Here is a 16,996-nt window from a genome sequence, read left to right as displayed (position 1 = left end):
TCCACAGGACAAATCAAAGTTATAACAATATTCTGATACTCTGTATAATGCCCAGAATTTATAACCAGATTGTGGAGATTATCTCTTATAAACAGTTTCAGTACATTGTGTTCATAATGTCTGATAATTGTTACTTTTGGTTGTCAAACATTCCAAATTCCTGTCACCAAATTTCATTCGTGACTTTTTTTTTTTTGTGGTGCTAGGAATGAACCCAGTGACTTTACTCCATTGAACTAAATGCCCATCCCTTTTTACTTATTTTTTGAATCAGGATCTTGCTAAATTGGTGAAGCTAGCCTTGAACTTGCAGTCCTTCTGCCTCAATCCTCTTTGAGTATCTGGTATTACAGTATAGGTGTATGACTCACACCTGGCCTCACACATGACTTTTGATTCATATTTATTAGAGGACAAATTTTAAAAGCTTTATTTCCAATATTCTCTTGCCATTTGTTATTTTTGCAGAAAATGTATGATACTTGTGTGTGTGTGTGTGTGTGTGTGTGTTTCTGGAAATCAAACTCAGGGCCTTGTATATAATATGCAAGCACTCAATCTACCACTGAGCTCTACCCCAGGCCTATGTTGCATTTTGTAAATGATAAATATACCCCAGTTTTTATCATTTAACCAGTTTCTTATGGATAGTAGTTTATGATAACCTGAAAACATACAGATTCCTAAAAACGTGGGGATTTTTTGTTTTTTCCTACAGTACTGAGCATTGGACCCAGGAGCACTTCACCACTGAGCCATGTCCCTAGCCGTTTTGTTTTTTATTTGGAGACAGGGTCTCACTAAGTTTCTAAGTCTGTCCTCCTACTTCAGCTTCCCAAGTCGCTGGAATGACTTGCACGTACCACCATGCCCAGCCAGATGATAGTTTTGATGGGAGTGGTGTGTAACATTTCATACATACTTGGTTTGAAAAGTTTTGTTTTCTTGTTTATTTTAAGTTGGAGAAAAGTTGTTGTTGCCATTGTTTTGTGTTCCGTGGGCAACTGCCTACATAACGGTTATAACTTATATCCAGAAATAAGGTATCTGGTTATAAACTTTAAAAGCTTTAAAGAAAAATCAGGTAGTCTGTAGTCTTTATGAAATGCCAACATATCTAGTTGAATTGTGTATCCTTTGTAAGCCGAATTCTTGTTGTATACAATTATAGCTGTCGGCAGCAGTTGATAATTGGGTTACTAATCAGATCCTAAAAACAATTTCACAATAGGCAGAGACATTCTTTTTCTTGAAAAACAAACACTTGGTGTAGAGTAAGAGATAAAATTGTGCAGCCTTTTCCTTATTTCCTATATAGTTCACTGTCTAGATTTATTGTTTGTATTTGGGTGAAAGTTTGCATTTATTTAGTTATTTTTTTAGATGGTCAGCCTCTCAAGTAGCTGGGACTATAGGCAAGCAACATCTTGAGAATGTGAATTTATATGCTTTTATTTATTATAAGAAATTTATTTTTTAAGCACTATAGGTTTCTTGGTTCTTTTGGGATCATTTTGTTTAATTTTATTAAAGTCCAGATCTTTGTGTATATTCAAACATATAGTTTGCTTTCTGGACTTCCTGTTATGAAATGTTCCAAAGTCATTTCAAAATAATGGCTGCTGGTCTGAGAGTTGTTTCTGCAATTCATATGAATAAATTTTCATGGCCAAACCTTATAAATGATCCTATAAAATCTGACTGTTAGTTAAAATGCTTTCTGACTATAATATGTGAGTAAACTATTACTTCCTTTAAAAAAAAAAAATCCAAGCCAGAAACGGTGCTGCATATCTTTAGTACCAGTTACTTGGGAGCCTGAGGCAGGAAGACCTCCAGTTTAAGACCAGCCTGGGCAACATAATGAGACTCCTTCTCAAATAAATCAATAAAATTAATTTAAAAAAAATTATATAGGAGTCCAGACTCTGTCAGGTCTCTTCTGCCAAGATTTATCTCCATTATGGGGACCCTACCCCTTACACTATTTGTACTCATATTGAATTAAGGGAGACATTATTCATTTTACCTTCAGTGTCCTTTCCAGAATACAGGCATGAGTCTTTTTCACCTTAATTTAACTAAAGATAATTGAGATAAATTCAGATATTTAAACATTATTAAAGGGTAGAGAATATCCAAAGGGAAATAAATCTAGAGCATAAAAGCCAAATACATTATCTAGTCCATGCTTGTCTTCTGGGTTGCATGACTTTGTATAGTACAGCTCCTTGATTGCCATCATGTGGTGGATGACATTTTAGCAACCTTACTCCATATCCCATTCCTGGGTGCTGTACCCCCCATCCCCAGCCCTAAAGTCTTTATCTGAAAGAACCAGGCTTTTCTAATACTTAGGTTGGTATTTAGTTTTGTTTTTGTCTGAGGCCATTATCTTTCTTGTTTTAATACAGGTATTGCCTTTTTCCAGGGAGTCCACTCTGGCTCCATGGAGAAGTGTGGCTATAAAAGATTTATCACATTTATTGGAAGTTGAAGTGTTGATTGGTCAAACCACTTTCTTCAGGCTATTTTTTAAAAAAAATCGTCTTCTCGCATTTATTCACTATTTATTTTGGCAGAGGGAAAAAAAAAAGAAATGTTACTATTGTGGGAGATTGAGGTACACACAGAAGGGTTATTAAATATGCAAAGTAGAAAGTGCTAAGTGTTGATGTTAATGAAGTGTTAATGAAGTTTAGTAGAGCAACTTGGGGAAAGAATTTCTAGAAGATTGGATACCTTGCTTTCCAGGAAGGAGATATGACTTTGCAGAGTTGGGGGGTAGTTAAAGGACAAGGACATGGTTTTAAAAAATAATTAGGACCTGAGGATGTAGCTCAGTAATAGAGTGCTTGCCTGGCATTTATGAGGCTCTAGGTTCCATCCCCAGCACTGGGGGAAAAAAATAGATTTCCTAATATGGTAAACAAAAATAGTCCTCTTTATATGAGTTACATTAGAATCAGTTACTACAAATGTTGAGTGCAATATACTCTTTCCCTTTTACTTTTATATTTATGTCACCTGGTGTTTGAAGATTAACTGTGTTCTTTGATACCCTATTATTTTCTACTATGCTGTCAATTTTGTTTGTTTTTGAATGTGAAGTAACATTGGGCTTGACTGTAAACTGAGGGCTAACTTGAGATTTGTTCCACTTAATATAGTGTAATTAACGAGAACAGTATGCCACCAACCTGCCAACAAAGGCAGGTTGAAAAACTTGAAATTGATTTTTAAAAAAGCAACTCTTGGGCTGGGGATGTGGCTCAAGTGGTAGCGTGCTCGCCTGGCATGCGTGTGGCCCGGTTTTGATCCTCAGCACCACATACAAACAAAAATGTTGTGTCCGCCGATAACTAAAAAATAAATATTAAAATTCTCTCTCTCTTTAAAAAAGAAAAAAACAACTCTTGAGATTAGTTTTCTTGTTCTTTGTCAGAAAGTTTATCATCAAAATTAATTATTAGCCAGGCGTGGTGGCCCATGCCTTTAATCCCAGCAGCTTGGGAGGCTAAGGCAGGAGGATCAAGAGTTCAAAGCCAGCATCAGCAAAAACAAGGTACTAAGCAACTCTGTGAGATCCTGTCTCTAAATAAAAATACAAAATATGGCTCAGTATGTGGCTCAGTGGTTGAGTGCCCCTGAGTTCTATCCCTGGTACCAAAAATAATAGGTATATTTAATATTTTTAGGAGTGGTAGGAAATTTTATCTTTTAATTCTTATGTTGTTTGTTTTATATAGTTGGAGATTAGTTTGTTTCGTTTTTAATTTTTCCCTCTAACAACTGTGAATCCAGTTCTTTATATTAAGTAATTGAAGACAGAATACCATACCACAGGGCAGTACTTGTGTGTGATTTTTGTTGGGGGGTGGGTATAATCACTATTAATTGTCAAAGTTTAGACTTTAAACCCTTTGCACTTTAGGTGCTTATTGTAGGGAAACTTATTTATACAACAAGATTTTTCAAAACAGCATTGTTTACAATAAAAAGAAAAAAACCAAGAAACTCAAAATGTTAACTTGTATTGAAATAGATAAATAAGTTGTACAGACATGTAATGCAGTGTAGTGAATGAATTATAATTCTGTGTCAGTGTAAACACTCAGAAATACAATGCTGAACAAGAAAAAAATGTGCTGTATATCAGTGTAGAGTGCTAACCATGTAAAACTAAACAACCTCACATGAATATGGAACTACAAGAAATTCTAATTAGAAAATTTAAGATAGTGCCCACCTGGATGGGAAGAGAGGTCCAGAGGTTTTAGTGGTGTTGATAAACTGTGGTGAGTGCATGGTTGTTGAGTTTATTACTCTTCAGCTATATATACACATTTTATAAACTCATGTGTGATGTTTCATAACGTTTTTAAAATTATGGTGGGAAAAATCCCAACTTGAAAATGAGGTCATTTTGGAACTTACTAAAAAATTACCAGTTTGCAAAAGAATGTGATATCTGATACAGCCAAAAGATGTTCTTCGTTATCTAACCTCTGTCAATTAGATGATAATTCCCGAACATTGAATCTAGAGCAAGTGACTTTGAGAGCGAAAATATGGAACTGTTCTTGGTGGAATCTTCAGTGTTTTACAGCCCAGCCTTGGGAAATGTTTAGTTTATATATATATAAATAATTTGTAGATGAACACAATATCTATCTATCTATCTGTCTGTCTGTCTATCTATCTATCTATCTATCTATCTGTCTATCTATCTATCTATCTATCGTGATACTGAGGAGCAAGCCTAGGGCCTCACACGTGTGAGGCAAACGTTCTACATCTGAGCTACAGCCCCAGCCCAGGAGATGTTTAGTTTTATGATTGTTTTCCAAGCTGGCCTTCCAGGTTCACTTTGATTCTTAGCATCCATATAGCTTTCTGTCAAAGATCACTCCTTAAATTAAAACCAAACTTGGCAAAAATTTTAAACTTTAAAAAAAAATTGTAAATGAGGAGTTCTTGTGGATTTTGAACCTATTTGTTAAAACGTGAAACAGCAGTAACTTAATTGCAAGAACATCAGAGAAGATGGAAGCTGTGATGAAATCTTTTTTCCCCATAATTGGTAGATGGGATTGAAAAGTGGTTTATTAAGTATATATAAATAAATATAAAAATAGTCAATATCAATATAATATAGCCAACAATTCAATTTCATTTGCACTTATATATCTTTACAAGTTGTCCCTTTTTTTTTTTTAAGAAGAAATACCCTTCAATAATGGAAGAATCTAAGTAAAAGTACTTAGAACTAGGTTTTCAAATCATTGTGTCATAGAATATTAAAACAGCATGTTCTAAAATAAAGCACTGAACCAGGGATGTAGCTCAGTGGTAAAGTGCTTGCCTACGATGTGCAAGGTGCTGGGCTCAATTCCCCAGTACCTCAAAAAAAAGGGGGGGGGCTGGGGCTGGGGCTCAGTGGTAGAGTGCTTGCTTAGTGTGCATGAGGCACTGGGTTCAATTGTCAGCACCACATAAAGATATTGTGTCCACCTAAAACTAAAATAACAAATATTTTTTTAAAAAGTGAAAAAAACCACATTACATTAGTAAATAAGAAATAATCTTTAATTTTTATACCTTCAAGATTCCTTTTTGTAAATACATGTGTAATTTATTAATACATTTATTTACAAATTGATAGACACACAAGTTGTAAATTTAATATCTAATTTATAAATGCATATGTATTCATATATATTGAATGGTTTTCAGATTTTTAAAATTTTTTAATTAAAAATGGTTTTAATTTTTTCTATAATGCATAGCTGAAAAAAGTTAAAAAGAAGTCTAGACCCAAATGGGAGTCAACTGATCTAGATTAGTATTTCCTTGTTTGTTTTTTTGTTGTTGTTATTTATTTTATTTTATTTTATTTTTTTGGTACTGAGAATGTAACTCAGGGACACTTAACCACTGAGCCACATCCCCAGCCCTATTTTTTATTTTATTTAGAGACAGGATCTCACTGGCATGATTCTTTTTAAAGAATGTTTTATTTGCTGAGCTCAGTGGCGCATGCCTGTAATCCCAGCATCTCGGGAGGCTGGGACAGGAAATCACAAGTTCAAAGCTAGCCTCAGCAAAAGCCAGGATTAAGGATAAGGGATGTGGCTAAGTACCCCTGAGTTCAATCCTTGGTACCCCCCCGCCCCAACAAGTGATTTATTTATTTATTGGTACTAGGGTTTGAACCCAGGGACATTTTACCACTGTGCTATATCCCAGCCCTTTACTTTTTATTTTGAGACAAGGTTCTCATTAAGTTGCTTAGGGCCTTGCCAGATTGCTGAGATTGGCCTCCAACTTGAGATCCTCCTGCCTAAGCCTCCAGAGTTGCTTGGAATACAAGTGTATACCATCATACCTAGCTCAAAGAGTGATTTTTTAATATTTATTTTTTAGTTCTAGGTGGACACAATATCTTTATTTTATATTTATGTGGTGCTGAGGATCGAACCCTGTGCCTCATGCATGCTAGGCTAGTGCTCTACCTCTGAGCCACAACCCCAGCCCCTCAAAGCATGATTCTTAAATCTCTAGCAAGCTTTATTGAAGGTCACATCCAATATCTATTAAAAAAGGTTTTGGAATTTGCATTTTGAATAGATAGTAAAAGCAATCATTTTATGTTGTTTACTAATGTTTTTACGCACTGTTCTAAGCACTTTACATTAACTCATTCTTCATTGCAACCCTGTAAAGTATACAGTGACTAAGAGATTTGCCCAAAGTCACACAGCTGGAGTGGAGGGCCAGGATTATATGTAGAACAGGGAATTCTTATGCTCAGTTTTGAGAGCCACTGCTCAGTTCAGAAAGCTATATTCTATAATAATAAAGTTGGTCAGGGAGATGTGGGGGATGCACAGCAGTATTTTACAATTCTAAGGTTTTTAAGTCTTTGCCAGCCAACACTAGGTAGCCACTTCATGGATCACAAAGCTTGGCGGTATGAAGTATGTGCTTTAGCACCATATTAAATTTATGTTCTTAACGGAATACAAGTGTAACAAATAAAATTGTTTTCGATTTGATGTATAGTAAAACCTTGATAAAACCTAATGTAGGAGGCTAGGCAAGTAGTATACACCTGTAGTACTAGATACTCTGGCGGCTGAGGCATGAGGACATAATGAGCCCAGGAGTTCAAGGTCAGCTAGGGCAACATAACAAGACTCTTTAAAACAAAAAAACAAACGAACAAACAAAAATATCAAAATAAAAACCAAATGTTTACAGAATGGAAATTTTTATATTTTAATTGAATTTTAAAAAGGAGTTATATGTAGGATCATTAGGGAAAACATTGATTTTCATACTTGTTTTGTGGAAAGTCTTTCTAAATATATTAGTTTTTCTTTTTTAATTTATTGAACAAGATAACTTATTGTTCCAAATATTCTCATTGTTCAGTCTTTTTTTTTAAGTTGTTGGACACAACACCTTTATTTTATTTATTTTTATGTGGGGCTGAGGATCAAATTCAGTGCCTCGCACATGCTAGGTGCACACTCTATCACTGAGTCACAGCTCCAGTCCCATTGTTCAGTCTTTTGTAGACTTATATATGAAACCCTAGATTTATCTTGTAAATTGAATTTTTTTAAATACTTCTTAACCAAGTTTTATTTCTTGGTTTTTCTTTCTCCTACAACAGTGTTTCTCAACTTGTCTACATGTTCTGATCACCAGAGCGACTTTAAGAAGTACTGATGTCCAGGTCCCACCTCCAGAAATAGTGATTTAATTTCTTTGATTTTAATGTGCTAAAGTTGAAAACCACTGCTGTAGAAGAAGGATATAGACAGAAATTTCTTGGTTACTTTTTTTGTTTTTCTAGTAAATTAGGATAATAGTGATAAATATACTTGATAAGAGTCACTTGAGAATAGGTGAAATATTTTAGGAAATTTTCTATCAAATTTAAACATTTAACACCTATCATTTTTTTTTTCTTTCAGATTTCATTACTAAACATGGGTGCATTTTTGGATAAACCCAAAACTGAAAAACATAATGCTCATGGTGCTGGGAATGGTTTACGTTATGGCTTGAGCAGCATGCAAGGATGGAGAGTGGAAATGGAAGATGCACACACAGCTGTCGTAGGTATTCCTCATGGCTTAGAAGACTGGTCATTTTTTGCAGTCTATGATGGTCATGCTGGATCCCGAGTGGCAAATTACTGTTCAACACATTTATTAGAACACATCACTACTAATGAAGACTTCAGGGCAGCTGGCAAATCAGGATCAGCTGTTGCGCCTTCAGTGGAAAATGTCAAAAATGGTATCAGAACTGGCTTTTTGAAAATAGATGAATATATGCGTAACTTTTCAGACCTCAGAAACGGGATGGACAGGAGTGGTTCAACTGCAGTGGGAGTTATGATCTCACCTACACATGTCTACTTTATCAACTGTGGTGATTCACGTGCTGTTCTGTATAGGAATGGACAAGTCTGCTTTTCTACCCAGGATCACAAACCTTGTAATCCAAGGGAAAAGGAGCGAATCCAAAATGCAGGAGGCAGCGTGATGATACAGCGTGTTAACGGTTCATTAGCAGTGTCTCGTGCTCTGGGGGACTATGATTACAAGTGTGTTGATGGCAAAGGCCCTACAGAACAACTTGTTTCTCCAGAGCCCGAGGTTTATGAAATTTTAAGAGCAGAAGAGGATGAATTTATCATCTTGGCTTGTGATGGGATCTGGGATGTTATGAGTAATGAGGAGCTCTGTGAATTTGTTAAATCTAGGCTTGAGGTGTCTGATGACCTGGAAAATGTGTGCAATTGGGTAGTGGACACTTGTTTACATAAGGTATGTAAGCTTCTTTGTTATAATTAAAATGCCGTGTTAATTTTGAAAAGACATGGTAAGTAAATTTAAGCAAACTTAAAAGTTTTAAATATTTGCATTAGGAAAGACTTATATATTTTAAAATAATTGTTTCACCAGTCGTGAAACCACTGAGTTTTTTTGTTCATTTTTTGATTTTTGTTTTCACCACCCCTTCTGCCCCAACTTTCTAATTTGAAAATTAAGCTTAATAAATTTGAGACATTTGTTGTCAATGATGCCTTATTGCATCATTGACATCAAATTTTGTTTTGAGAGATACCTACACAGAATTGTGACTTTTGGTTCAAATTTGTAATGTTGGCAGCAGCCATCTTCAGCATGATTTTGAAGCAACTTTATAAAATGTTTATAGTAGAATTCTGTATTCCATATACTAAAAGGTCAGGAATCACATAATATTAGAAGATATGCCAGAAGTCAAGCCTAATTAAAAATTTAGTTCTGAGCCTTTTAGGAGATAAAACTAAAACTTAGGTATGAGTTGTATATTTCTTATTGTCTAGTGACAGGAGCTTTCTCCTATCAATAAAGTTAAAAAGGAATTTATATATAACTCTACATAAGGTAATATATGACTTGATGGATAGTATCCTACTTTTGTAGATGATACCAAATTCTTTTCATATAAATGTTTTTAATTATCACTAATTAAAAATCAAAGACTTATATAAAATGTAATCCTGTGAAGAATTCCTGGGGAACATTAATTTTTTATTAATCTTAACTTGATGTATTAGTAAAAGAAACTTTTAGAATAACAGATAATTGGTTGTTCCCCTTGAATATCTTTAAAATATTCAGTTGTTTTAGTAGGTTTTTGATAGCATCTATATATAGAAATCAATTAAATTTTAACTTACCTGGCAAGTTCCTGGGGTGGCAAAGTGTTCTTTGACTAAAAATATATCAAGAAAAAACCAACCTGGGCAACAAAGAGAATCTCCCCACAACATAATTTTTTCTGGAAAGTTCAGCTAGCCAGAAAGTTTTCCAGGAAGAATCTGGATCTGTGGAAATACTCAGATTTTAGTGAACTATATAATTTCTTTTCCATAAAATACTTTTCCAAAATGATTTTAATGATTATACTTCTACCTCCTTGGATTTTTAATTTTAGCACAATATACCCTTCTTATTTCTGAATGTGTTTAGTACTGAAGGAAGATGGTTGTCAATAGTCAAATAATGGCTCTACAAGTTCTTCTCAGACCCTCTGTCGAATAATGGTGATCTACAACTTTTTGAAATGAAAAGCAGGCATATGTTTTTTGATTGAGTAAAAGCATCATTTTCCCCAGCTATTAAAAAAAAAAAAATAGAGTGAACTTGTTACTGGAAAAAAAAAAAATCCAGACAATACGGAAAATTCAAAGAAAGCACTCAAATTTTGCCACCCACCTTAAGTTAGCTACTTTCATTGTGCCGTATATTGTGTATCTTTCTAGTCTTTTTGCAAGTATTGAACTGCAAACATTTTCATGATTTTATAGCATTCTATTGAACAAATAACATGTGGTTGTATGGGAATATCCAAAAATCTTTTGGGTCTCTAATTTGGATTAAGTTTAGTCCTAGTTTGTGACTGTAACTTTTTAAATGAGATTTAAATGACACTGATGATATATCCTTATAGCGTATCAGCCTACAGTGACTATTGATGTTGAGGCAGGTGTTAAAGATTCTGTACAAATTCTAGAGCCTCAGAAATGAGGAATGATATTAATAGACAAGAAGTTGGGTCTGTTTGAAAGTTGACGTTCATAGTTTCTTTGAATGAAGTTACATTCAAATTGAAATCAATTTTGAGAAATTTAGTGGGTTTAGGTTGAAATATAACAGGTGTTATCTTTTAAAAGGTACTTAAGTAATTAAACCTCTTGTCTAAACCTCATTTTGGTTTTTTGTTGTTGTGTTGGCACTGAGGATTAAATCCAGGGCACTTTACCACTGAGCTTTATCCCTAGTCCTTTTTAATTTTTTATATTGAGACAGGGTCTCACTAAGTTCCCGAGGCTGGTCTCAGCTAGTCCTCCTGCCTTAGCCTCTGAGTCACTTGAATTACAAGCATCTGTGCCCATGGCCTGGCTCCCTTTCTTTTTTTTTTTTTTAACTACATAATTTTTGTCATTACACATATTTGTATTGTAAAACCAAGGGTTAGCGATATTATAAAATTGAATGAGATTATTTGATATTTAGTGTGAAAGATTAGATATTAAGTTTTAAATCCATAGGAAGCACCTAATGATTGCTCAGTAGGTGTTGCATACTTCAAGAGGATAGAAAAAGAAGATCCACTTAAGTAGTTGTTTCTCTAAGAGATTTAAATGAAATCTTCTAACACAACACTTATTATGCTTTAATAGTTTATAGGTGCATTTGTATGTTAACTCATGAAGTCTTGGAAAGTTGTGATAATCATCGTAATCAAAATCACCATAGTATCTATAAGTTATTGCTTTTTATGGGCCAAATACTATTTTAAGTACTTTAATACACACTTTAACTCATTTTAATTTTTACAACCATATTGAATGAGGTACCATTTTGTTAATGATAATCATTTTTCAGGGTTACCATTTCACAAGCTTAGAGTATAAGTGTTGAATGACTTTGGTCAGGTATTATCCTACTTAAATAAGATACATAATGCTAGAGGAGAATAGTCTTTAACAAAACAGTCTCCCTGTTTTATTGCCAGTGCCAGGATTCATTGTGTCTAATTTCAGAATTCATAACACGTGTAACTGCAATTTGCATAACCTTTTATAACTTAAAAAATCATATTTTTAAGTCTTTATAGTAATCTTCTGAGGTAAACAAAATAAAGATTTGTATTTACTTCTTTTTTTTTTTTTTCTGGAGGTGGGATTTACCAGGGATTGAACCCAGTGGTGTTTAATCACTGAGCCATATACCTTTGTATTTTTATTTTGAACAGGGTCTTGCTAAATTTTTGAGGCTGGCTTTGAACTTGTGATCCTCCTGCCTCACCTCCTATGTCACTGGGATTGAAGGCTTGTGTCACTGTGCCAGCTTAAAAATTTGATTGCTAATTTTCATGTAAGGAAATGGTGGTTGTTTGACATTAAAAGTTAGTTGTGAGCTGGGGCTGTAGCTCAGTGGCAGAGTGCTTGCCTAGCATGCTGAGACACTGGGTTTGATTCTTAGCACCACATAAAAATAAACAAATAAAATAAAGGCATTTTGTCTGCAATTACAAAAAACGTTTATTACAAAAAAAGTTAGTTATAAGTTATACTTGATGAATGATGAAGCTGAGATTAGAATTAAGTTTAGTATTTTTTGTTAGCAGTATTTCCCAGAATTTTCTGGTAATGAATTGTGTATGTGAGTGTGTTTTTTGGGTTTGTTTGGTCTAAAAAATTGTTCAACAAAAACTTTAAAAACTTTCCTTTGATGTTTGTTTGTTTGTTTTTTTTCCCCTGTACCAGAGATTGATCCCAGGGGTGTGCTCAACCACTGAGCCACATCCCCAACCCTTTTTATATTGAGATAGAGTCTCACTAAGTTGCTGAGGCTGGCTTTGAACTCATGATCCTCCTGCCTGAGCCTCTTGAGTAGCTGGGATTATAGTTGTGCACCACTATACCCATTTCCCTTTGATTCCCCCTCCCCCATTTTTAGAAAATTGATAATTTAAAAACTTTTTTTTTCTTTTTAGTTTTCAATGGGCCTTTATTGAATTTATTTACATGAGGTGTTGAGAATCAAACTCAGTGCCTCGTACATGCTTGGCAGGCACTCTACTACTGAGCCACCACCCCAGCCCAGAAAATGGATAATTTTTTTTTTTTTTGTAACAAATACAAAGATGTTTTGAAGTTATTCAAATTTTTGTTTCTCCTTTCCAGTCTTATCCCATGGAGGTAACCACTGTTTACAGTTTACTATATATCCTTTCAAGTGGTTCTCTGTTTATTGATACAAAAAGGAAAAGCATAAAAATAGGGCTTTCTTTTACCATTTTACAGAAATGGATCATGTTATGTATGTGACTTTGCTACCTGCTTTGTTTTTCCTTACATCCTTTAAGTTGTTTTTTTAAAATACTACTTGATTTTCCTAAATTCAAGTTATATACCACTTGTCAGAATCTTATTTACTTTAAAATATGAGACAAAATTTTATAGTTGGATAAAATTGAGGGAGATATTTTCCAAGGGCAGTATCATTTTAGATTATTCATATAGATGGAAAATATATTTCTGTATCTCTCAGAATAATTGTTACTTCTAAACTCAGTGCCTTTTTCATTGTCGTTTGCAAAAAATATAATCATAATGCAGAAGTAGACATAGATTAGAGTAGAGTGTGTTTATATTTTCTGAGATGTGGAGTAGAGAAGGAAAAGGACAGTATATATGAGGGCAGTGTAATTTAGTGTATAAATTTACATGCTTCCTTGATTCATATTGCCCCAGTGTCTGAGTAATTTAAGATTTTTTTTATTTCATTCTTTAAAAAACAAATTATTTTTCATTTTTGCAGTACTGTGGATTAAGCCTAGGACTTTGGACATGCTGTGCAAGCACTTCTACCACTAAGCTACATTACCAACCCTCTTTGTCTATTGCCCAGTTACTTACTAATGAGTTCTTGTTTGACACTGCACAACTTCTCAAATTTTGGAAATCACTGAACACTGCCACCTTCATTTCCTTTTCTGAGAACTTGCATTTTAATAGGAACATCCCAAATCCTAGCTCTGCAAAACTAGGATATTGTTGGAAAGAATGTAGCACCATCTAATGTTGAAACTGAACCTTCAGCTAGTTTATGCAATGTCCGTAGATGTTAAGTATCATTATTTCCTTCTCATTTCAAATACTGCTAGTGAGCACACTATGGCAGTTTGGGTTCCTTGGCACACTATTTGGGAAACATAAGTTTAGCAAAAAGAACAGTTTTTGAGCTGGTTGAGGTGGCACACACTTGTAACCCCAGCAACTCAGGAGGCTAAGGTTGGGGAATCACAAGTTCAATGCCAGCCTCAGCAACTTAGCAAGGCCCTGTCTCTAAAAGACCAAAAAGGGATGGGGATGTAGCTCAGTGGTTCAGCGCCCTGGGTTTAATCCCTGGTTTAAAAAAAGTCTTTGGAGCCGGCTAGCTGGATTTAAGTTATTATCTTTGGGCAAAGCCTCTATTCTTTCATCTTCATGAAAGAAATACAGTATCTTCCTCGTGTGTCATTGAAAGTAAAGCTCTTAGCAAGTGAGTGAACTGTGTTTGGTTTATAAACCTTAACAAATTTTATTTCCTTTGATGATGGTTATGAAATAGAGGTACATTTTTGGAGAAGAAAAATTAGTTTTAAGAATGAGGTGATGATGGAAGCAACAAATATTCTTCAAAGGACTTAGGCATAGGATTTATCATTTTGTGTATAGGTGAAAGTTCGGTCTGTTTCTTCAGTTTGGCTGGGGTGAGAACTATAGTAAATGAGATCATTACAGTGAGTTCCAGGTTACATAAGTAAATATTGCCAAGTGCGGTGGTTCACCCAGCAGCTCGGGAGGCTGAGACAGGAATATCACATGTTCAAAGCCAACCTCAGCAAAGGCAAGGTGCTAAGCAACTCAGTGAGACCCTGAGGATGTATCTCGATGGTTGAGTGCCCCTGAGTTCAATCCCCAATAACCCACTACCACCAAAAAAAAAGTAAATATCAGTGGTTAAATTCTCAGGTATTTATTTACTATCCTTGACAATGAGAGATTCTCTTCACAACTTATTTCATGTGCTATGTTCCTGGATACTTCTTTATAATATTGGAACATTCAGCATTACAACTAACAGCATCAGATCATTTTCTGCTTAAGTTTAGATCCTTATTTATGACAGGGACACTGGTTTCCTTGAATTATTACTATCTGTTGATTATTAGTGTAAGTTCTTTAAGAGTGTTACTGCTATGTGAGTAAAAGAAGAAAATAATAATTGAGTTTTAAATAGTTAACTAAATGCTTTTGTTACCCAGGCTGGATCCTATTTTAAAAACATGTTTCTAGATTTAATGAAAAATTTATGCTGACTACCCAATGATGATTTGTCTCTAGAAAATGGACGAGTCATAAAGGAAAAAGGACCTTTTTCAGTTGCTATATAAAAACTACTGAAACAAACCTTGTAGTATGTGTTTAGGGGAAAGTCATCTTTACATAAAAAGAGAAGCAGCATCTTTGCAATCACACATGCCTGAAGTATCAATGTAAATTATGTCCTTTTAATGTCTTTAAAGAACCATAAACTTCTTGAGACAAACTTTCAATTATTTTTCCAAATGATTGAATTTATATTTTATAATTTATAAAAATGTGATAGAACTTGTGCAGCTTTTTTTTTTTTTTTCCTTAAAGTGGTATTGGGGATTAAACCCAAGGCCTTATGCATACTGGGCAAGCACTCTACCATCGAGGCGCATATGTAGCCCCATATACAGCATATTGATTAGGAAATATTAAACAATGGTTTTGCTATTATCACCAAAATATGGGAAGGTTAGAAGAGAAACTAGATTTCTAAAAATGTTAGGGGTTCACTCCATTTATTCATAAAACATATAGTTGTTTTTATTATTTTTATTTTTGGTACGAGAGATTGATTGAACCCAGGGGGACTTAACCACTAAGTCACATCCCTAGGCCTTTTTATTTTTTTGTTTTGAGGTGGGTTCTCACTAGGTTTCTTATAGCCTGACTAAATTGCTGAGGCTGGCTTTGAACCTGCAATCCTCCTGTCTCAGCTTCCTGAGCCATAAAGTTGCTTTTAAAAGCATCCTTAAGGGGCTGGGGTTGTGGCTCAGCGATATAGTGCTTGCCTAGCCTGCGTGAGGCACTGGGTTTGATCCCCAGCACCAACTAAAAAAACAAACAACAACAACAAAACTAAACAAAATGAAGGTCTTATGTTCATCTACAACTAAAAAAAAGAAAAAAAGCATCCTTAAGGGCTGGAGCTTTGGCTCAGTAGAGCACTCCTCTAGCAAGGGTGAGGCACTGGGTTATATCCTCAGAACCACATAAAGATAAATAAATAAAGGTATTGTGTCCATCTATAATTAAAAAATATTTTTTTTAAAAAAGCGTCCTTAATATCATAATAAATGTTACAGTGATGCCTGATTGTTTAATATCTACAGTATATTTTAAAATATTTTAGATTTAAAATTTTTTATTGACCTACACTCATGATATATGTATATTCAAACAATCAAATAAGTATTTCTAAATATTAAGTCATAGATGTTCTGCTGAGTTTCATAAAAGAATGAAATCACTTGGCCAGTGTATTAAGTCTTCCAAAGACCTGACTTTCACTGCCTTCAAGCTTTGCTCTCAGTAACTTAGAAGGTGGAAGCAGAAGTTCCTTAAGGCCTTTCTTTTGGGCCATGTCAGGTAAACTCTGGAAAGGTGGCAAGCTGAGCCAAGCAATGTCACCTAGCTGTTGGCCATAATGACTGAAAAGACTATAGAGTAGGTTTGACCTTGATTTCTTTTGCTTGGGTTGGCAAGCCCACTATCAGACAACATGGCTTACTGCATAGGTTCATTAACTTAGTTTTTTGCAGTGATCAAGGTTGGGAGAATAAAAATAATTGTTATCTTAACATCTTCTTCTGGTCTACAAAAGTCAGTTAAAGTAGCAGGATGAGATGCTGGGTGTGGTGATACGCACCAGTAATCCCAGCCACTTGGGAGACTGAGGGAGGAGGAATTCAAGTTTGAGTCCAGTTGCAGGAATTCACTGACACCCAGTCTAAAAATAAAAAGGGCTGGGAAGTAACTCAGTGCTAGTAGAGTGCCCTGGGTTCAATCTCCAGTACAAAACAGTAACAAAGAGAATTTTAATGTATTGTTTATAATATGGTACTAGGATATTGTATATTCTGTTTCCTTTTTAGTATAACTAAAGTCTGCTACTATAGTCTTTTCAGTCAGTAGAGCCAGTAGCTAAACTGACATTGCTTGGCTTAAGCTTGCCACCTTTCCAGAGTTTACCTGACATGGCCCAAAAGAAGATATACTAAAAAGGAAACAGAGTATACACTATTCTGTGTATACTAAAAGTGTGATTATAGAGTGTGA

At 34.7% G+C, this 16,996-nt stretch overlaps 1 protein-coding gene across 6 annotated transcripts in view; it reads left to right on the top strand.

Moving 5' to 3' along the window:
- Ppm1b (protein phosphatase, Mg2+/Mn2+ dependent 1B) overlaps nucleotides 1-16,996 on the top strand; it is an 89,218-nt gene that overhangs the window by 36,635 nt on the left and 35,587 nt on the right. For all 6 annotated transcript variants that reach the window (XM_048804459.1, XM_048804458.1, XM_015479716.2 and 3 more), the window contains one exon: nucleotides 7,986-8,846. In XM_048804459.1, the coding sequence (XP_048660416.1) occupies nucleotides 7,986-8,846 (861 nt within the window). The remainder of the gene's footprint in view (nucleotides 1-7,985; nucleotides 8,847-16,996) is intronic.

Source organism: Marmota marmota, unplaced genomic scaffold, assembly GCF_001458135.2.
Source record: "Marmota marmota marmota unplaced genomic scaffold, marMar, whole genome shotgun sequence".
Lineage (NCBI taxonomy): Eukaryota > Metazoa > Chordata > Mammalia > Rodentia > Sciuridae > Marmota > Marmota marmota.
This window is presented reverse-complemented; position numbering and strand designations above follow the sequence as displayed.